Below are 22738 nucleotides of genomic sequence, written 5' to 3'. Positions count from 1 at the left end.
TGTAAACTAAAGAGAATGTATAAATTTGGCCTCTCAAACTTTTTAGTGTTTAACTTCAATTCGATTAAACACTTATGTGTGTGTACAAAGTGAAAAATGGGGTTACAAGAGGTTAATGTTTTAATGCTTTTAATAACTCTCAACCACATGGCTGTATTTTGTCAAACAGAACATGGGGTTGTTGCAGCAGAAGTGAAGGCTGGATAGCAGAGTACTGGGACACTCAGAACAACAATGCTGCTGCAGAGCCCAAACTGCTCCCAGGCCATCTTTGGAAAATCAGAAATAGTATTTCTGTGGTGGGATAAATACACAACAGTTCTGAGTACAGCTGAGGAGGCTCTTGCTAACGGTAGGAAAATCACAAAGAAATCTAGATGGACATAAAGAGGACAAAATTGCTCAGGGCACAGGATCACCTCCCCTATGGAGACAGGCTGAGAGAGCTGGGGCTGTTCAGCCTGGCGAGGAGAAAGTTCTGTGGAGACCTCACAGGCCTTTCCATGGTCTGAAGGGGCTACAGGGAAGCTGGAGAGGGACCCCTCATCAGGAACTGCAGGGACAGGACAAGGGGAAATGGGTTCAAGCTGAAAGAGTGGAAATTCAAGTGATAAATATGGAAGCAGTTCTTCCCTGTGAGGGGGGGCAGGCCCTGGCACAGGGTGCTCAGAGCAGCTGTGGCTGCCCCTGGATCCCTGGCAGTGCCCAAGGCCAGCTTGGACAGGGCTTGGACCACCCTGGGATAATGGAAGTCCCTGCCATGGCAGGGGATGGAACAAGATGGGATTTAAGATCCCTGCACACACAAACCATTCTGGGGTTCTGTGAACAGACTGGTATCAAATGGCAACGTCAGTGACAGATGAAGAGACATCTAGATATTGGAAGTAGAGAAAAGAATAAAGGGCAAATTTCTAGGATACTTTTTGGATTTTCAGTAAAATTGTATTAATTGTAGGTGCAGTCAGCACAGGTAGAAACATTGTGGCTAAGTGTCTGAAAGCACAAGTCTCCCATGGTGATGCAGCTGGGCACAAGCTTTTTGAAAATGGAATGTGACAATTCTCATTTCCATTACGAGTCCTTCCTTCAAACCCCAACTGTTTCAGCAGCTACAGCTGTTTAAAAAGCAAACCAGCCCCCTCTCACACCACACACCCCAACACTTTCCGACTGCTTGCTTTTCAAATTAAGATGTAGTGTTGAGACAGCTCTCAGCCACTGTCACAGTTTCACCGGTATTGTCTTCAACAAAAGTGTAGCACAGAGACTCACGGGCCAGGAGCCCAAAGGAATCCTCCTCTTGCACTTCCCAGCCCACACTTCAAGGTGGATTAACGTGGCATAATGCAGAGTTGTCCTGTGACAAAAGTTATTACCAAGGAACTCAGTCTTATTGTTCATCCTAATTATCTTGCTTTGATAAATCTTGAGGAGTCACCCACTGCACCACAGCACTCACACTTATGGGTCTAATATTCTTTCCACTGTTAAAACAAATGTCCTCAAGATGGAATCCAGGCTGGAAAAAAGGAAAAACATTATCATTGATAAATGGACACATCCAGTTCATTCAGTCTCAGCAGCAAGACCCCTGCTGATAAAATGCTGAGCAAGGCATTCCACAATAATTATTTTGTAAAGCTTAACACAGTGTCAAGATCTGCTTTATGGAAATGAGGTCTTGGCTTCCCTTTGCTGTACCTACAAAGTACTGCAGCGCCTGTAGTTATGAGTATTCTCTATGAACTACCAACTCCTGGCATTGTAATCAAAGTTATTGATAGCTTTGCTTTCTCCCACCTTGTGCCTCACCGGAGCATTTTATTACCAAATCTTGGTCTTCCAGCCAAGGGGAAGCAGATTTGGCAGAGGGTACTGAAAGGGGGAGGTGTCAGGGTACCCAGGAACTGAAGGTTGAATGGATGGGCTGATTGTCTCTACTCTGCCTTCAGGCGCTGCAGATTAAATTTAAGAGAATAAACAGGAGAAAACAGTAACATTTTGTGGGCCGTCCTGAGATTTTCAGGTGAGTTTAAGGCAGGCTGGCTCTTGGACTGAAATTTGACATAATGGTTAGTTCTTCAAGATTGGCCTTACAAGCAAGTAAGAAAACACAAGGTGAAACTATCCAACAACTTCATGATCAAGAAAAAATCAATCTTAAAAAGATCAAAATTGTTCTTCCTCTCTGGTCTGCTATTTCATCATTTAATCCCATGAAAGCATTTCAGAATTTAACCAGAACTTCCATCTTCTCACCCAATTTGATCGTGAAGATTTGTCTGATAAATTTGATGCAAAACAAAGAGCATTCCTATTATCTCACACCAAAGAACTTGCACTCTGCAGTGCTAAATGGGAGCTGTTCACTGTGCTAGGTAACACCAACAGGCAAAATCTGAACTCAAAGGCTTTGTGCTGCTTCTCCCCCAGGACTGAGAGGTTCACCCACACCCATGAACAGCAATCCCAACAGTGTCAGCATTCCTGAACCTTTGGAAGATCTATAAATAATAGAAGAGAGGGGAAACAGAAAACTTGTGGTTTTTTCATGAGTTCCTCAACACATTGGAAAGGAAATCCAATGTCTCGGATCACAACACTTCTGGCATGGATGTGGCTGCCAGTGTATTTTATGCCTCCGAGCCATTTTATTTCTCTGACACAAAAATAGGTAAAGATTCGTTCGGATCATTTTGATATGTGATCTGGATTGTTAATACTCAGCTTTCTGTAATACTGCTCAGAACAGTTTACCAACGGGAAAGATCTAATCCGGTAATGAAACAAGCATTGTTTTAATATAACCTTTAACTCACATAGAACAACAATTACTGTAATTAGCAATTAGTTTTCTGAGGGCTTTAATCATTTAGTATTTGACTCTTGCTTTCATCATTTAATGATTTACAGTAATGAGCTGGAACATCAGTATTTTGTACTGAAATGGCCAAAATAGTTGTCCAGGCATCCTTGCCCTCGTGTGACAGATCTCAGATGGCTTGGGGAGAAGTTGGCCAAGAGCAATAGACAATGCCATCACTTCTGCTTCAGTTCTACTGAAAAACAACAACAAAGTGACTGCTGTGCCTTGCAGTCAGGGCTCAGTAGCTCTTGGAGGGCTGTTACTTTGCTGAGATTCTGCCCTTTGTTTGAGTTTTGTTTGACAAATGCTTTATAAATGAGCAGGAGAGGTGGTTTATGTTTCATTAATGAGGCTGATAGTGGTTAATTACTGAAGTTAAGTAAACAATCCAATAGCAGATCAAGCCAAACGGGTCATTTACGTAGAGAAGATCCAGCTGGAGTGGATGCGATTTCCTTTAACCATTCAGTTCCCAAATGAGTCACGGACATCTGCAATCTCCAGTCCAGATCAACAAAGAATTGTGCTGACCTTGAAAATGGATTCTCTCAGCAGGTCTGGACGCAGGGAAGCTCTTCCTTCATCTCCAGCTCCCTCAGCCCCTGGAGCCAGCTGCCCAGTCTCCGCGGGGATTTGGCTGCCCAGAGCTCCCCGTGGGCAGTGGTGGCAGTGAGGCTGCACAAGTGCTGCAGCAGTGTGCAGGTCAGGCTGCTGTCACCAGATCTGCTTGTTTTCCATGGAAAACATGTGTGTCCCTTATTCTCCACTTCAGTGCCACTTCTGGATGTCGGCTCATGGCAGGAACTCCTCCAGCTCCTGTTTGCAGGCCGTATCTCTGAGTGACACTTTGTTTACTCGCTGCTGGTAGAGCAAGCTTGGAGTCTGGTATTATTTCCTTTGCCACTGAAGTGGCTCTGGGCAGATTACTGACTGGAGACTTCAGCAGTGTTTTACAGAACTGATGTACGTATAGAAAAATAACAGAAAACAGAGCTGGCAGAGAGCTTCCCAAAGTCCTTTCCAAAAAGTCCTCTTTACAAACCAAAGCAACTCAGAGAAAACAATCCTTGAGTTCAATCTGCTTGCCCAAACTGATCTGCAAAACAGCCAGTGGAGAAGATTGTACAAGGAACTTGCTCCAGTGCTATTTTTATCACAGTAATTGCTTTCTCTAGTTTGTAATTTAAATCTCCCTTACTCCTAAATAACCTTTCTGGGTTTTGATTATTTACAAGCATGGAAAAGAGTTTATTTTCCTCCTCTTTGCAGCAGTATTTTAGGTGACTCAAGTGTGCCCTCAAGTCTCCCATTTTTGTCATGCTAAGCTTTGAATAGGAGCAGTACTTTATTAAAATAATATAAATATCTGTATTTACATAAATATATGTATTTAGCCAGTCACCTGGTCAGAATCACTTCATAATTATGCAAAATAGCTTCATTACTACAGTGTGGGAGTTAATTAACCTTGGGCTAATACTTAATTACAGCAATTGATTTCTCCTACAATTTTTATATAGTTATTTTTTAAAGTTATGTATATACTGATTTTAGAAACTGAATTTACCCTGAATCCAGCAGGCTTTATAAACTGAGTAGACTGGGGATTTGATGCCTTTTAAAAACCTGGGCTTCAGGCTTAGGTCCCCTGGAGTCAACAGGCTCTAAATACCCACATCCTACAGCTAATTTGAACAGCTTATCAGCAAGGTGCCTTCTAGCAGAAAAAAAAATGCTAAAAATAAAAGGCAGTAGCATTTAAAAGCTAACCACAATCTTTCACAAAGCTCTGCTTGTTTTTCCAACTTTCATGAGAAAGGCTGGATGAAAAAGTCAATGGGATATTGTGAAAGAGATACTTCTGTGAAAAAGTATTTGTTGTATCAATTGTAAAACCTTCAGTTTTACTATTGAAGTTTTTTTGACAACTTGGCAAGTTTCTGTATGAGACTGCTTTTACCAGAAAGACAAGTGCTGAGCAAAATTAAGCTTAGAACATCATTTATCTTCATTTACGCTGCAAAATCACTGTGTTGCAGCTTCTCATCACCACACTTGATCAATGCAGGACATCTGAAAACTTAGAAAACCCCATAATATGCTCAAATAACATTTATTAGTCAATGCTGTTTGTTCTTGAAAGACTCAACCATTGCACTCCACAGACAGAGTCGTAATTGGCACATGGAAATAAGCAGATTTAGGGCAGCTCTTCTCTGGAGCCCATGGGACAGAAATTTGTCCCTCCTTTGAAGGGTGGTGGCCATTTATCCATGAAAACCTACTGTCCCAAAATAGTATTTTAAGTGACCTTGCTGTAAGTTACCCACAGGAAATTGTATTTTCATTTTCCCATCTAATTCCGTGCAGTATCCAGCAGAAACAGTTTTTCCTGAGGTGAATGGAGAACTGATCTTACACAGAAGGCAGGTGAGCTCCTCCTGGAGCGAGGAGATTTGCAACCTGCTGGGAGCACTGAGACAGCATGATACCTAACAAGAAAATTCCCTATCCAAAAGGTCACATCTACCTAGGAAACAATGAAAACACCAAATTGCAACATGAATTTATTAGAAGTTACTAATAAAGGAAATACTGAGGGGGTTAAGAATGAAATTTTGCTGAGTTAATGGCAACGTGAACTGAAGTTCACTGAGGCTGCCAATGATCTGAGCGTGAGCCTGGCGTGTGCCGCAGGGGTGGATCAGAACACAGAGGACAAGGTAAGGGTTTGGTGTTTGGAGGTCCTGGTCCCATCCAGCCTTTCCAAATTAAATTACAATGTCATGTAAAAATCTCCAAATAAAACTACTGCAATGTTTTCCCTGCTTGGGAATTGAACATTTTCCATCACCACCCCGAGATGTCAACGCGAAGCAACCAAGATGGGAGAATTCAGAATTCCAGCAGGAAAGCAGAATCCGAGCGCCGGGCAGGCAGGACTCTGGGAAGCAGTGACGTGAGGGTCCCCATGGCCTCTGTCCCTGCTGACCCAGTTCTGCCGTGATTTATGTGGGCTCGCAGCTGCCCTCGCTCCGACCCCAGAGGAGCTGTGTGGGAAGCTGGTGTCTCGGCCGCGGCGTGGCTCTGCCGAGTGTCTGGAGCCCGGGCTGTGCACACAAACTGATAAATAGGAAAGGCCTGCTGGGCTGCAGCTGCAGCGGAGCTGGGAGCGCGCCGCAGCCCCGCCGGACAGGAGCTCCCGCAGCCTCCGTGAGTACCCATTCCCTTCTCTGCATGCTCTCAGGTAGAAACCGCTGCTCCAGCCATACATCAGTTTGCCATGGGAAAACATTCCTTTTTTCTTCTTTACCTCCTTTTTTCTTTCTTTTTAAACATCTGACTAAAAGAAAACAGCAAGCATGCGCTTTTAAATCTAGTATTCTGCTGCCAAGGGTTTGTTCCAACAGGACTTCATTTGACACACAGAGTGAAGAAAAACAACTTTTAAATTCAGGTTTTTGTTTCCATTCCCAAAAGTACCCGGAAAAATGTGAGTTTCAAACAACCTCCAACCTCTTATTTTAGAATGTATAAAAATTATGCTTTTGAAATAAATTATTCATGGAATAACAATTCCAAAGGAAAATTTCAAGATAATTGCAATGCGGTCCATTGGTGAAATAAGCCATTTCCTATTATGGTCATTATATGGAATATAATAAGTATAGGTATATATATATATATAAAAGAATCTAAGAAGTTCCTATTATGGTCATTATATGGAATATAATAAGTATAGGTGTATATATATATAAAAGAATCTAAGAAGTTCCTATTATGGTTATTATATGGAATATAATAAGTATACATATATATAAAAGAATCTAAGAAGTTCCTATTATGGTTATTATATGGAATATAATAAGTATATATATATATATGAATATAAGAAGTTCCTATTATGGTTATTATATGGAATATAATAAGTATATGTATATATATATATATGATATATAAAAGAATATATATATATATATAAAAGAATATAAGAAGTTCCTATTATGGTTATTATATGGAATATAATAACCAGGAAAGAACACATTTAATAATAAGTAAAGTGGAATTTCTTCAAAGAGCAGCTTTGGGGAGCTTCTTGGCACATTAAAACCAGGAGGAACAGAAAAACCTTTCATAATGCGTGTAAGCTGCATGCAGGATCAATCAAGTGATCCCACAATTTCCCCTGCAAAATCATTCTTAATTAAGCCGTGATTACTGAATTGCTTGAGTGAAATTGGATAGATGAGCTGGCCTCACACCTACTTGGCACTGATTATGCTCAGTTGCTTTTTTATTAGTTTTCTGTTTAAATTTTCACAAATTAAAAAAATATATAAGCTGTGCCTTCCAGCTGCAAGCAAAGTACAGTGATTAAAGCTGAACCTGAAACGTGCTCTGAGTTCCACTACGTGACCACTAACGTGCCCCAAGGTGTGCTAAATAGATGGTGAAGACCTTCAGCTCGAGTTCCTAAAATTCCCTGTAAACAAGAAATTTCCCCATGACTCAACTGTCAAAATATTTACGATAGCAGCTGAAGCACTGTCAGTACCGACCTCTGAAAGGGCTGCCTGTAGCCCTGCTCCATGAAGGATGTTTTGTATCCCAATAAATTTGATAAGTTGATGATATGTTGCTTTATGATATGGGGTTTCATAGCAATAAAAATGATAGACCCCACATCTTTCACCATAAATAGAAATAAATAGATGTACGGTTCAGATTCTAGTCTGGATGTGTACATTCTATTTATGGTTCTACTTTACTTTTATCAATCAATGGCTTTTTTTTTTTTTCTTTAGTGGATCCCATTTTTGATGAATTGTCAGGTCTTTCAGTTGGGACTAAGAACTAAATTTCTGCATGAGATGGGTAACCAAGCCCTTAAATCAACACATTCTGGTTTATACTGAACATTTGTAGTTCAGAAGATGAGCGCTGACAAAACCAAGCCTGTAAAAGCACAACATTTTCAAATGTGTTTAAGCCACCTTGAGTGTAGGTCACCTCTTCCAAAAATCACCATTCCCCTGCCCTGCTCAGGACTTCACCTGTGAAACTGCCCAGCAGCAGCAGGAGAAGCAGGAACAGCCTGTGCTTTACGCAGGTGACATTTTCTGTGTCACTCAGGGCTCAAGGCTCCCACTCTGTGTTACTGCTTGGGATGCTACAAAATAAGTGATTAAAAAAATTCATCTTTTGTTCCCACTTTTTAGGCTAAAGACCTTTCTGCATCCTCTCTGGGAATGTGTGTAGATTTTTGCTTCCTTTTAAAGCGCTCATGCACAAATATGTGGTTATGTTGGGAATACACAGGAAAAAGGGGCACAAAACATTTTGTTTTGGGAATGGCACAGCTTCAGCTGCCCCAAGCATCCAAACCCAGTGCTCCATTCTTCCTTCAGCTCTGTTCCTGTTACTGTTTTGGACATTACAGCTGGGCATGTCTGGTACCTTGTGTCAGGAGCTCCACTGTGCAGAATTCCCTCGCCTGGATAAGGTTAATGGGTGTCTGTGCGGGCTGGGGAAGTGTCCCACGAGGTGTGAGGGGTTTGGGATGGCCACAGAGCCTCGGGGAGAGCAGCACATGGATCACGGGATCCCAGGCACTGCTGCAGTTCGGAGGAGGCCTCCCTGCTGCCGCCTCACTCACCAGAGGGGAGGCAAAGGTTGGAAAAAATGACTCTCAGTCACTCATAAATAATCAAAACTTGCCTGGCCTAGGAAATGAAGTTCCTTCCTTACATATCTTATTCTCGTCTCCTTTCTTTTTTCTTTTTGCTTTAAAATGCCAGTGCTTTGTTTGATCAGAACAAGCTTGTCAACACTAAATTCTCAAATGTCAGAAAATGAAACTCTGAATGTTTACACATGTCTCATTCTAAGACAGTAGAGCATTCTTCAGACAACCATTGGATTTACTACTCCCACTGTTCTAACATCCTCCTAACTCTTCTAATTGAAGATTTCAGTTTACAAAAACTCAGTCTAAGCTGGAAATTTTGTAGGTGCAACTGGTTCCTGTTCCTAGCCATAAAAATCAGTGAGAAGGGCTGAATCCTTTCTCATACAATAACTAAGGTGCTTCCAAGTTTTAGAATGTTTAAGCCATCGGCCACCTTACATTTGGTACTTCCTACTCCCAATAGACTGCTTTTATTAGACTGGATCAGTGTAATTTCTTTTATCTACTATTCAATTATGACTTTTATTTAAAGAAACCACTGGAATTCAGAAACACATTTCTTCAGCAAACACACATTTTTGGGGAAAAATGTAGACTTTGCCCAGGCCAAATTGATCTAACTGATAAGACCTCATGATTCAGTGACTTATTTTGCTCTTGAACAAATATTTACTAGCAGAGATAACAAACCCCCAGCATTCCAGCCTCACTGCATCCTTTCACCTTCTGCTGACAACACGAAGCGAAAGTGGTCAGCCCCAAGCTCTGTGCAGTCTGGGGGAAGGGATGTGTGTTTTATTGCCAGGACTTCAGATTCCCCGGGGTGATTCATTCATTGCCTCAGCTACAGCAAGGTACAGGTACAGCACAAACCCCTTCCTTCTGGGAGGCTCTTTGAACCCAGCTTGCTGTAAATTCTGCAGAGAATCCCGTTGAAGGCTTGCATTTGCTGTATTTTCCAAATTCTTCCATGCCTTTTTCATCTTTTCCATCCTTCCTGCCTGCTCAGGGGAAACCTGTGAGTGGTTCATGGGCAAATTGTCTCTTACAGCCCTTGCTCAGTGAGCACGAGGCTCAGCAAAGGTTCAGCCTGTGGCCACTTGTGCATCCCACTCATGCAGAGGGACAAGGAAAATGTTCCTACTTACTGCTCCAATGGCTGCTCTGTTAGCTCTCAATTCTAAGCAACACCAGAGGTTTGCTGTAGGTGTGTAAACTCAAACTCAGCTCATGCCACTGTCCACACAGACTTCCCCCCCCCCCCCAAAGTTTTTAAAGAGTTTTTAGAGCACACGTTTTCAGAACTTTGCTAAATTTGAATTTTTAAGTCAAATTACTGAAAAATGAGGTAAGTGTTGAACTCCAAGCACAGCAGCTCTTCTCACCACGTCACTGAGCTCCCAGGGCACTTTGTTATTGGGAATGTCAGTGAATCCAGCCAGGAGCCCAGGCTCCTTCAGTGACCCAGGGGCAGTGGAAAGCTCTTTAGAGGCAACACATCCTCTAGGAAATCAACATTTTGGTCTTCACTGAAAACTTTACACCATGAAAGGAACACAGGAAGTGTAGTTAAGGCAGTGCTTAAGCAAGGCAAAGTTGAGTTTTACTGCATAACTGAGTACTTACATGATGAAAAACAGATATTCCATGGTGGCCTTTTCATGCTATTTTCTTGCTTCAACTCTGCATAAAAAATGAATGAAATAAACTCATTAAAAGCCCATCTTTGAGCACAAACAGGATAGCCTCATATATACACCAGAGCAAATGCTCCAATTCATGCCCAGAGCAAGTTTATTCTATCTGTTAAGCTCCTTTTAACCTTCTCTGAATTAGAGAATTTACCAGTCCGGTTCACCCGCATGGTTTTGTGTAAAACTCAGAGCAAAACATCTCTAACTATAACTTGGAAACTTAGGAAAGAATTTTACTCTGAATCCATAATATCAGGGCAATCAAACATTTTGTAGTCTCGTTGAGGGTGACTTCACACAGATATCTGATTTTCTTATGATCTGAAAACTCTGCCGTATTCTGGACTTTTCTGGCTCTGTGTCTAACCTAGCCAGCAATTCTTTCCCATGGGATGTTTCTTTCCTTTCCCCTTTCCCCAGGTTGCTGTTTAAAGGCTGTTCTCACAGCAGAGTGGATGAAGCAGTGCAGCTGGGAGCAGAGCATGGCCAACACGTTTGTCACCGTCCCTGACGGGTACGGCCTTCCCGAACCCATCCAGTACTACGGTGAGTAAAGCAGGTTTTGTACTCTGCAAATGCAGCAAAATGAACTCCTGGGGGAATTTCTTTTTCTTTTAATTTTTTTCCCTTCATTTTAATTTATCTTTATTGCACTTGAAAGCTCTCACCAAGCTCCTACTGAAAGTGTATGGAAATCCATTACTGAGGAAATTTATTCTCTTTTTTCCTTCTTTTTAATTTATCTTTAATGCACTTGAAAGCTCTCACCAAGCTCCTACTGAAAGTGTATGGGAATCTATTACTGTGTGCTCCTAAAGATATTTGAGCACAATGGGATTATTCTGACTGAACATTCCATATAAACATCCCCAGTGCTGGCTCCCTTTGACCTGCATGGAGAACACACAGGTTTCATGACAGTATTCCAGATAAAATATCAATAGATAATGCCTGTTTTATATCTTATGGAACTATAATTGCAATAACTAATTTGCTTCTGGAAGACTAAAGGCAGGACCTAAAGCTCACTAAAAGGAAAAAAAAAAATCTGTTTTAAAAAATCTTTCCAATTTGTTTTTATAGAGGTTTTAATAATCCCAAAGGAAGAATGAAACATGATGCACGTTGCACAGGCTTTCTTTGGTATAGCTGTGTCTATTTAAGGGAGGCTGGATAAAATTGAAACTCAACAGACAGAAAGGCAGGAGGAAACTCTCTTTGTAATTCTGTACCTGCATTTTACTAAACTAAAATCTCATAACTCTAAAGACACATATGTGGGGAAATACTAAATAAAACAAGGCTCTGCCTTTCACTCCTCTGAAGTTCAATTTTAAGGCCCTTGTCCCAGTAATTTTTAGTCCTCTCTGATTTCTACACAATTTTTATCAGACCCTTGTGCAACATTTTCAAAATGATGCCTGAGATATGAATCAGTAACAAACACTTTATTCATTAAGAATTTCACTTGTGGGACATATTTGACTGTAGTGCGGACAAGTAATAAAAACAACCCTTAAGTGTAAGATCTGAAGGCAGCTGTGCCATCAGTTGGCAAGTGATATTCGATTATCCACTAACACTAACCAGTGGCACCCACGTGATGCTGCCCAAACTGTTACTGAGCCATTTTTGCTACATTTTAGATTTCACTTAAGAACGTTACAGGTATAAATTTAAATAGAAGGTGTCAGATTGCCCCTCTGAAAACGTCTTCCTCGAATATTTATGCTTCTAAATCTATAAAACATTTTTAAACTTCGGAGCAGCTGTGAGAGACAACTGCTCACTTTGAAAATTTAAAAAAGGTTTATTAAACCTTAGCAAAAATATAACAAAGGACTACATAAGGAAAAAGCTGCAGCGCTGGGAACTGCCCCTCGTGTGCACCACAGGGCCGGTACATCTTCAAGATGGATGCTCAGTCTTTTATACCCCTGGGGGTTGCATCAGCAGCCCTGGCCTCTCTCAAAGTCTGTCAGTCAGCTTTTCTTTGCCCTTTACAGGTGGAGACTGCTTTGTAACTGGATTGGAGGGCAGGTGTTGCCTTGCCACACCCCCTATGCACCAAGCTTTTCCATTCCCACCTGCCCCATGCAAGGTTACCTGTCCTAGACAGCCCCGGCTGTCTGATGGTCACAATAGAGGGGGGGAAAGGAACTATGGGGAGAACAGAGGACATCTAAACTACAATAACACAACTATACATCACTAAAGCTTTTCTTAATATTCCCACAATAGTTATCTTTTAATTGCCAGAGCCAATCATCTCATTATCCATCTATGACACAGCTGATGTTGAGATATTCTCCAGGTTTTCACTCCACTTTCCATTTCCCCTGGAACAGATGTTCTACCAGAGCACATCAACTACCAGCTGCAGGACCCGGATTTCCAGGCTGCCCCGTACTGCCAGTACTCAGCCAGTGCCAGTGCCAGTGCCAGCGCTGCAGCCCCAGCCTGCCCCGGCCCCGTACGGCTCCTACAGCCTGGACGCCCCGTACGGCGACGGGCCCTGCGTGGGCAGCAGCTGCGAGCTCAGCAAGGGCCCCTTCCCGGCTCCCCAGGGCGAGGACGGGGGGTACCAGGGGCTCAAGAGGCCCCGCTTAAACCACTCGGTGAGGCTGAAGGGGCAGGAGGAGCTGTGCGTGGTGTGCGGGGACAAGGCCTCGGGCTACCACTACAACGCTCTGACCTGCGAGGGCTGCAAAGGTGAGCGGGGACACGGGGCCTCGGGCAACCTTCCACACAGATCTGAGCTGCTGTTACCACAGTGGCTTTTAATTTATCTAATGAACCCCCTATCTAACTAGCTCACTCCAAATTCACCTTTTTATAGCATTCTTTGAAGAAATATTTTCACAGTCTGTATTTGTGGAAACCCAGGGCACTGGGAATATTTCTCTGGCTGCTCTGGGGTGCCCTGACCCCCAGGGCAGCACTGACTGTGACCCTCATCCATGGAGAAAGTTTCCCAGACTTCAAGATAGACTGGAATGCACAAAAGTGTGAAATGGATTATAGAGAGCAGTGCAGGTGCATCACTTGGTGAGAAATTGAGGTTTTGGAACTTTTAGGATGTTGTGGATGGAAGCAAGATGGAGGGCACAGAGTGCTGTCCTGGGTTTCTTCTTCATGCTTCTTCTCCATGGGTTTGGGTGGCACTCTGTACCTGGGCAGAGCAGTCTGCATTGGGGCTCTTTGGGATCAGTTACTGGGTTAAAAGGGGAAATAATCCAGGTGTCAGTTCTTAATTGGACAGTTTAGAATTAAAAGACCTTGTAACAAGAGATTGTTGGCCATTTTGTGCCTTCTAATGAAAAGCTGCTGAACTCACAGTAGTGAGACTGTTTTACTGATAAATAATGAACGCCTGAGTCCGAACATGAACCATCATCACAAGTGCCTTCAATCCAGACCCAGAGACACCCACAGCTGGTACCCCACATGTATTTAATCCGAGCACTTTAAGCATCTCATGTTTGCATTGATGACTTGCTAGAATAGTGTCAGTGTAAGCAGGTGCTGGTTTTGTCATGAACATTTCTTAGAGATTTATGTCAGTGTTATTAATTTCACTTATAATAATAAGTGAATAAAAGCAAGTAGTAATGACTTCCTAATCACATTTTAACTTGTTGGTATGGGAGCTGTCTCCTGAGGGGCAGCTCTGATTTCTGCTCCTGTCACCAGGCACAGGACTTGAGGGCAGGGCTGGAGCCGTGTCAGGGGGTTTAGGTTGGATCTCAGGGAAGTTTCTTCCCCCAAGGGTGCTGGGCACTGCCCAGGCTGCCCAGGGAACGGGCACGGCCCCGAGGCTTCCAGGGCTCCAGGAGCATTTGGACACTGCTCTTAGGGATGCCCAGGGTGGGATTTGGGGGTGTCTGTGCAGGGCCAGGGGATGGGCTGGGTGATCTTCGTGGGTCCCTTCCAAATCAGCATCTTCTATGATTCTGTGTGTGGAAAACGTCAATTAATATCAGTCAGAAAGAACCAGACATAACTATATTTTTAAAAATCAGATTTAAAATCTGGTAATGTTTCCATTTAAAAACCTCAACCATTCAAACCTGGAGGACACTTTTAAATCCTTGTGAGATAAAGCTCCTTTGATTGCTCCAGCCATCCCCTTGTTATAGATACATACTATTATAATATTTATATTATATTATATTACATTATATTATATACATTATATTATATTATATTATATTATAATATTATATATTATATTGATATTATATTATTAATTTATATCTATATTATAATATAATAATTATTATATTATATTATATTTATAATATAATGTTATTTTAATGATAATATGATATTATTATATATAGATACATATTATAATATTATGATATATTATAATATACATAATTATACATATATAATATTTTCACAAATATTAAAATGGATTTTATATGTGTGATGTTAAAGTAACTTTGTACTTTAGTATATATAGTAAAAACTATATAGCTTTTATTTCTGTTGTTAATTAAGCTTAGACCTAGTAGTGAAATAGCTAATATAAGTATACTTGTGTTAAAATGCCTACCTGAATAAGATAATTCCAGTGAACACAAAATAAAGACACCAGCTATGGATATGCCGGCTGTCAGCACTCACCATCTGAAAGCAGTGTGGACCAAGGCCCAAACTGGAAGTGATAAAGAGCAGCCAAAACCACAGCCAAAAAAACCACACATGCTCTAAAAAAGCAGACCCAAAGAGAAGCCATGTAAAATAGTTGCTGAAAAATGTAAACTAGTTTATAGATATACATAAGAGTCTATAAACATGCAACAGGCTGATGAAAGAGGACAGATATTTGAGAGGTATCCCCAAAAGTAAGTGTCATCCTAACTGAGTGCCAAGATGCACCCCGCCGTTATAACCTTTGCTCTATGGTGCTGGTCTCCTGTTGTCCTTCATTAAACTTTTTATGTTTTCCCAAGAAAGTAAACACGTTTTTCACAAGCTGCTCCTCATTTCCCAGGCTTCTTCCGGCGCAGCATCACCAAGAACGCGGTGTACCGCTGCAAGAGCGGCGGGCACTGCGAGATGGACATGTACATGAGGAGGAAGTGCCAGGAGTGCCGCCTCAAGAAGTGCAGAGCTGTGGGAATGCTGGCAGAATGTGAGCGCTCCTTCCTGCTGATTCTTTACTAATCACTGTAGCGTTTCGCCCGGGGGGTTTCGAGCCGATCTGATGAGCTCTCAACACCCCAAGACTACACCCCAGAATAGCTCAGCTTTCATTAGGAGGCATAAAAGGAGCAGGAGGCTGATGTCACAGCGTCAGGAACAAAAAAGGTTTAATAAAGGCAAAATAACAAACTCAAAGTGATCCAGGTGCCACAGGCTTGTGCTCCTGGTAAAGACACCTCACAAAAGCGATTTGGCTTCTTTGTTCTGTCCTTTTCTCCTAAATGGCCCAGGCGGGACCTTTTGGCTCATGGCCAATTAGCTGTCCCCAAACTTGAGGTGAAGTCCCCAAGGTCCTATCAGTGACTTTTCTACCTGATCACCGGGAGAAACTTCTGAGCTCTTTCCTTTTTGGGGGACAGAGGAAGGTTCTGTCACTCTGTTCATAGGAGGCACATTCCTACAAATCACCGCAGATAAAACCTCCTCCAAAGTCGATCTCTTCCTGAGGATACTGGTCTAGGCTTTGTTTGGCTATAGGAAAACATAGAAAAAGCTGGGGTTGTTCAGCCTGGAGAAAAGGAGACTCAGGGGTGACCTTATCACTCCCTACAACTCCCTGAAAGGTGCCCGTGCTCAGGTGGGGTTGGTCTCTTTCTCCAGGCAGCACTGACAGAGCCAGAGGACACTGACAGAACCACAGGACACTGACAGAACCACAGGACACTGACAGAACCAGAGGATAGGCTCAAGCTGTGCCAAGGGAAATTTAGTTTAGATATCAGGAAAAAGTTTTTCATGCAAAGGGTGATAAAGTTCTAGAATGATCTGCCCGGGGAGGTGCTGGGGTCACCATCCCTGGGTGGGTTTAACAAAGCCTGGATGTGGCACTGGGTGCCAGGGTTCAGGGGTTAGTTGAGGTGTCAGGGAATGGGTTGGACTCGATGATCTTGAAGGTCTCTTCCAACCTTGTGATTCTGTGATTCTGTGAAAATTAACTTTGGGGATGGTGGCACCTTTAGCATCTTGGTGTGCAGAAGCCAACAACGCTTGGGAAGTATCCCCTCACCTTAAGAGAACTGTTCTTCAAAGACAGTACAAGAAAAAAAAAAGGAAGTACTTAGGAGATAAGTTAAATATCCCCAGACTTGTCAGGACAGCCGTGAGCAGATCAGATGAGCTTTAGGATGTGAGGGGAAAAAATTAAATAAAAACGGTGTGATGGGCTTTGATAAAAAATTCTGATGCCTGTCACAGAGCCACAAGGACAAAGATGCCTGCAGACTCGCAGGCCTTTGGTGGCTACTGAACATCAGCTCACCTGGTAACACAGGGCCACATTCTCTAGGAAACAGAGTTCATTACAGGTGACAGCTTCTGTGCTGCAAGACTGGAGTTATGTCTAATAATAGTGATGACCTCAGACCGTAATTAATTGAAAATGCAAGCACTGATGGCCACTTCACACCTCACAGGTTTGCTGACTGAAGTCCAGTGCAAGTCAAAGCGGCTCAGGAAGAATTTCAAGCAGAAGAGCAGTTTCCTTTGCAACATAAAGCTGGAAGATGAGGGACTGAATAGTAAGCAAGTATCATCTACAACAAGATCTGGAAAAGTGGGATATTTTTCTATTTAAAATATCTCTTTCTATCACTTATTCTTACTCCAAGTTGTTGTGATTTGATTGGTTTATTTTTTTCGCAGATCCCAGAGAAGATGGAGCTCACTCCAGGAGAACACCAGCTTCTTGACCACATTGTAGCAGCACATCAGAAATACACAATTCCCCTGGAGGAAGCCAAGAAGTTTGTAGGTATCCAGCACCCCCAGCCTGCGTTGCTGAGTCACTGCTGCCGTGTATCTTGGCTATGAGCAACGTGCAAATGCTCTTTTTGCAGCTACAGGAAACCGCAAGTGCTGAGGAAAGTTTCCTCCACCTGTCTGAGACAGCTGTTGTCCATGTCCAGGTGTTGGTGGATTTCACAAAAAGACTCCCCGGTGAGTTCCTTCCTTTGGGGAACATTAGAGGAACCAAATCAAACTGATGAACTAGAGAAAAAATACAGGCTGTAAAAGAAGGCTTTAAACTGATTATTTGTACTTCTAACTCGCCATTTATGTGTCATGAGGACAACCTAGAAGCTTTCAGTTCAAAATTTTGCTATGATTAGATTTCTTCTCTGTTTCTGACATGGAGTAGAGACATTTTCTGGAAGCACGTGGACCTCAAAATACCACCTTGAGGGAATTACTATCTCACCACATTCTCTGAAATCCAGTTGAGTCTACAATTTATCATAATCACCAAAGGAAAAAACAGATGTTCCTTCAAAGGAAAAGGCAGCACCGAAGGGACTAACCAGGTGTTCTTATTCATCTATTCCTTTATAAAGAACACGGGAACATGAAATTAAATCACTCCATTTCAGTGTAAAGTTGACAAAGTAACATTTGACAGGGTGGGTGATAACTTTTCTTTGTAAATCTCACTGACAAAGGTCGATCACCACATCTAAAGCAGGTATTTGATGTAATTTAGCATCTCTGTGGGGCACAGCTGAAGGAAGGGGTGAGCTGTCTGCTTGCTTGTGTTACATATCCTGCTTCGAGCAGGTTTAAGGAAAAAATCACCCAAGTTCCTTTGCTCTTGAATTACAAGTGCAGACAAGGAGCTTGTCAAAAGAGGAACACAATTTCTAAAAAGAAAATAATGTAACAGTGAATGGAGAATCCACAGTCACTAGACAATGCAGCGAATTTATCAGGTGTTAGGCCTGTATTTATCAGGTATTAGGAAGAATGTTTTGATAACCCCGTGTTTAATCCCAAAATTTTTACTTGTATCTTCCTGTGAATCTTTTAACACTGAAAACTGCCCCTTCCTTTTTTTTTTTTTTTTCCCTTTTTAATTGCCTAACCTGCAAACTCACAAGAAGGATCCCAAGTCTTTGGCACATGCATCATTTAACTGTGTCTCCCCCTTTCCAGTAAAGATATTTATTTTAATTTTTTTTTTTTTTTCACATCATGTTGGGGGCTTAAAGGCAGCCCCAGCCTTCGTTGCTCGTGACCATGCACCTTTCTCTGCAGGATTTGAGAGTTTAGCCAGTGAGGACCAGATTGCTCTGCTGAAAGGGTCCACAGTGGAGGCAATGTTTTTGAGATCAGCCCAAATTTACAACCAAAGAATGAGCGAGTGCCAGCCATCAACCAGTGAAAGTAGGTCTGAAATACTTGACTTGCATCACTGTGGGGTGAGTGGATGTTGTCAGCTGTATTAATTACATATTATACATTGTGTCAAATTTAACGCAAGAGACCTTGACCAATAAAAAAGCAACCAAAGAACTTGGATCCAGATGCCAAAAAGGATTTTGTACCTTTGTGGGTCTGGGAAAAATTCACACATTTTCAGCAATGATACGGACAAATATTTAAAATTGCTTTAAGCTTGACTGGGAACTGTCATCTGCCTTGTTCCAGGTCATGTAAGACTTTCTGATCACAGGACATGTTGTCATGTTCAAAACCTTGATAAAAGCAATATTTATTCCATGGAAATGTGTCATAACAATGAGAGGCCAACTTCTACTACTACCACAGGTAATGGAGGTCTCAGAATCTAAACACTGTGAATTTTTAGCTTTACTGGCCCTTTTTCTTGCACTGAGCTACACTGTCCCTATGGCCACTGTTCCAGCTCCTCTCCTCTCCTCTCCTCTCCTCTCCTCTCCTCTCCTCTCCTCTCCTCTCCTCTCCTCTCCTCTCCTCTCCTCTCCTCTCCTCTCCTCTCCTCTCCTCTCCTCTCCTCTCCTCTCCTCTCCTCTCCTCTCCTCTCCTCTCCTCTCCTCTCCTCTCCTCTCCTCTCCCTTGAGCTGCTCTGGCATTACCTCCTCAGGTATCACACACTGGCATTGCATCCTCATGGCAGGCAGAGGTGTCTCCTTGCTTGCTTATACCCCTTGAGTAATATACACATTCAAAGCTCCACAGTACAACTGCATACAACTTTTGTTATTATTTTAGCAATTAACATTGTTTTCACAAAGTTTGTTAACTATTTTCATGCAGTGGAACAGCCCCAAGCCTTAAAAGATTGACAGAATCCCAGAATCAGGGAACGGATGAGGTTGGAAGGGATCACAGTCACCAGGTGCCACCTCCCTGCTGCAGCAGGGTCATCCCACAGCACATGGCACTGGCTCACGTCCAGATGGGTCTGGAATGTCTCCAATTAGGGAGACTCCACACTCTCTCTGGGCAATCTGTTCCCTCACAGGAAATAAGTTTTTCCTCATGTTCAGGTGGAACTTCCTGAGCATCAGTTCCTGCCCGTTCCTCTGGTGCCATTGCTGGTCCCTGCTCTCCCTGCAGACAGGGACACCCAGGGCTGCGGGCCCCTCTCAGCTGGGGCTCCCCTCGAGGCTGAACAGCCCCAGCTCCCTCAGCCTTTCACAGAATCATGGAATCACCTAGCTTGGAAAAAACCTTTAAGATTACAGAATCCAACCATTCGCCATTTCCTCGTGAGAGAGATGGCCCAGTCCCCTCACGAGCTGCACAGCCTCGGCGGGACCTGCTCCAGGAGCTCCATGTCCCTTGTCCTGGGGAGCCCAGAGGCGGACACAGCGATCCAGACGGATCCAGGGAGGGTCACCTCACACCCTTCAGGCAATGATTTGAAACTCTTTCTGCACTGAAATAGCATCCTCATTATTCTGCACGCTTGTTGGGGCTTTTTGTTTTGTTTTTGTTTTTTGTTTGTTCTGGTTTTTTTAACCAAAAAATGTTGGGTTTTTTCCATTTTCAAGGCATAACTGAGGAGTTCATCACCGCCCTGTTCTACTTCTACAGAACCATGGGGGAACTCAAAGTGACCGAGACCGAATACGCTCTGCTCGTAGCAACAACAGTGTTCTTTTCAGGTAAGTTGGGAAGGTGACAACAACGAGCTGTCACTTGCCCCGGGGGAGCTCCCATTTGTCCCCTTAGGGGCGGCGGCGCCGACCGGACCCTGAGGGGAGGCGGCGCCCGGAGCATCCCGCTCACCGCTCTCTCCGTGCCGCCGCTCTCCCGCAGACCGCCCGCTGCTGAGGGACAAGCGCCACGTGGAGGAGCTGCAGGAGCCGCTGCTGGGGATCCTGTACAAGCACTCGAAGCTGCAGCACCCGCGGGACCCGCAGCGCTTCGCGCGGCTGCTGGGCCGCCTCACGGAGCTGCGCTCGCTCCGCCACGCCCACGCGGGGGCGCTGCGCGCGCGGGACCCGCGCCTGGCCGCGCCGCTGCGCGACCTCTGGGACCTCCACTAGGCGGCGCCAACGCCGCCGGCCCGCGCGCCCCTTCCCGCCTCGGGTGCGCGCCGTCGTTTCCCGCCCTTTTCGCCCTCCCTCAGCGGCCGCCGTGAGGCGCCGGTGCCGCTGTGGCTGCCGGTGCCGCTGTGGCTGCTGGTGCCGGTGCCGCTGTGGCTGCCGGTGCCCGTGCCGCTGTGGCTGCCGGTGCTGCTGTGGCTGCCGCTGCCGGTGCCGCTGTGGCTGCCGGTGTGGGTGGTGGTGGCGATGTCGCTGCCGGTACAAATGTTGGTGTTGGTAGCAGTACCGGTGCTATCATCGGTTAGGGTGCCACGCTCAGCGCCGGTGTCAGTGCTGGTATCAATGTCGGCGTTGATGTCGCTGCTGGTGTAGGTGGTGGCAGTACAAGATGTCACTGCCAGTACAAGTGCTGATGTCAGTACCAGTGTTGGTGTTGGTGCTGGCGCTAGTATTGGTTTGGATGCAGTGCTCAGTGCCGGTGTCAGTGCTGGTGTCAATGTTGGTGCCAGTGTTGCTGCCGGTGTCGGTGGTGGTGGCAATGTCGCTGTCGGTACAAGCGTTGATGTCGGTGCCAGTGTTGCTGCCGGTGTCAGTGGTGGCAGCAATGTCACTGTCGGTACAAGCGTTGATGTTGGTGCCAGTGCTGGTGTTGTTGCTGGTGCTGGTATCAGTTTGGATGCAGTGCTGGTGTCAGTGCTGGTGCTGATGTCAGTGCTGGTGCTGATGTCGGTGCCAGGGCCAGTGCTGGTTGTCACTGCTGGTGTCAGTGTCAGTGTCGGTGTCGGTGTTGGTTTCGGTGCTGGTATTGGTACCAGTGGCGATGTTGGTGCCGGTATCAAATGTTGGTGTCAGCGCTTTTCTCCGGGCCCACCGAGAAAACCCCGTTCAAACGGCTCCTGTAGCTGCACCTGAGCACCGGGCAGGGCCCGCTGCCAAAGCCCAGGGAGCCCTCGGGCCGCGGGGCTCTGTCAGGTCAGTGATGCCACCGACCGCCCCTGGCCCGGCTGCAGCAGGCGGGGGACACCGACAGGGACACTGGGACACGGCTGGGAGCCCCCAGGCAGAGTCCTGACCCCAGCACACACATCCCGGCCTGTCCTGGGAAGTGTTCAAGGCCAGGTTGGACTGGACTTGGAGCAAGCTGGGATAATGGAAAGTGTCCCTGCCCATGGCAGGGGTGGCACTGGATGAGCTTCAAGGTCCCTTCCAACCCAACCCATTCCATGGTTCTGTGTGTGTGTGAAATTTGCTGAAGTCATTTCTCTGCAGACTGCCAAGACTGGTGCTGGAAGGAACACCTTTGACTTTAATTTCAAAGACTTCTGCTGTTATTCTCTATCAAGACTGAAGGAAATCATCTTCCCAATCATCTGCTCTGTGTTGTAACTGCACATCACCGATGATAAGTCCACATTTGATGTGGGTGATCCAGCAGTGAGCAGTGCCCCACTTGGATGCTTGCACTGGCTTGGAGGACCTGCTTACACCAGACCAAATGTGCAGTGAAAATGTTCTGTCACCACACTGAGTTATGTGAATTAAACAAAGTATTGTTTCATGTTGAGGTTCCTCATGGAATATGTTTAGATTCAAATGTGATATTCTGACAGGAGATGAGTTACACTATTTATCCTATTATTTTGTGACTTGAAAACCTTGTAAAATGGCATTTTCATACTAAAACATAGTCAGATGTGGTGTTTAAAACTACCCGTGGGAGTAAAGAAAAAAATAAATATCAACTACTGGGCTTTAAAGAAATCATTTTGTTTCATGAATCCTTTATCATGCACCTGGGCACGGATAGGCAGCAGCTGATGAATTCTCCTCATCAAAACGTTCCACTCTGGCCACAGCCTGTAACACAAACCACAAAACACCAGTGCTTTGAAAAGCCTGAAATACAAAGTGAGTTCCAAAGCTATGACCAATATTGGTAATTCTGAAAATTGCAGGCAGCTGATTTATTAATTTAAAATCGTATTTTCACATTAGCTGTAATTGTTGCTTTCTTCTGGATTTTATA

General features: G+C 44.2%; 1 protein-coding gene and 1 long non-coding RNA gene across 3 annotated transcripts in view; one reads left to right on the top strand and one right to left on the bottom strand.

The window, feature by feature from the left end:
• Positions 1 to 3198: 3198 nt before the first annotated feature.
• Positions 3199 to 22738, bottom strand: part of LOC119711798 — a 31294-nt gene continuing 11754 nt past the window's right edge. The window contains exons 2-3 of one of the 2 annotated variants that reach the window (XR_005259757.1): positions 10185 to 10241; positions 3199 to 3965 (exon numbers count right to left, since the gene is read on the bottom strand). This is a non-coding gene — a long non-coding RNA (uncharacterized LOC119711798). Of the gene's footprint in view, positions 3966 to 6078; positions 6213 to 10184; positions 10242 to 22738 lie in introns of those variants that run through there. The other variant, XR_005259758.1, reaches the window with a different exon arrangement.
• On the top strand, positions 5316 to 20831 carry LOC119711795 (bile acid receptor-like). Its single transcript, XM_038162353.1, is given in 12 exon segments — positions 5316 to 6082; positions 10673 to 10798; positions 12601 to 12695; positions 12697 to 12964; positions 15255 to 15395; positions 16879 to 17018; positions 17108 to 17212; positions 17302 to 17401; positions 18494 to 18622; positions 18887 to 19006; positions 20215 to 20328; positions 20483 to 20831. Coding segments are annotated over 11 exon segments (1533 nt in total). The 5' UTR covers positions 5316 to 6082; positions 10673 to 10707; the 3' UTR covers positions 20713 to 20831.

The sequence above is a fragment of the Motacilla alba genome, chromosome 26 (assembly GCF_015832195.1).
Source record: "Motacilla alba alba isolate MOTALB_02 chromosome 26, Motacilla_alba_V1.0_pri, whole genome shotgun sequence".
NCBI classification, from domain to species: Eukaryota; Metazoa; Chordata; class Aves; order Passeriformes; family Motacillidae; genus Motacilla; species Motacilla alba.
Note: the sequence above shows the minus strand (reverse complement) of the source record. Positions and strands in the feature narration are given on the sequence as shown.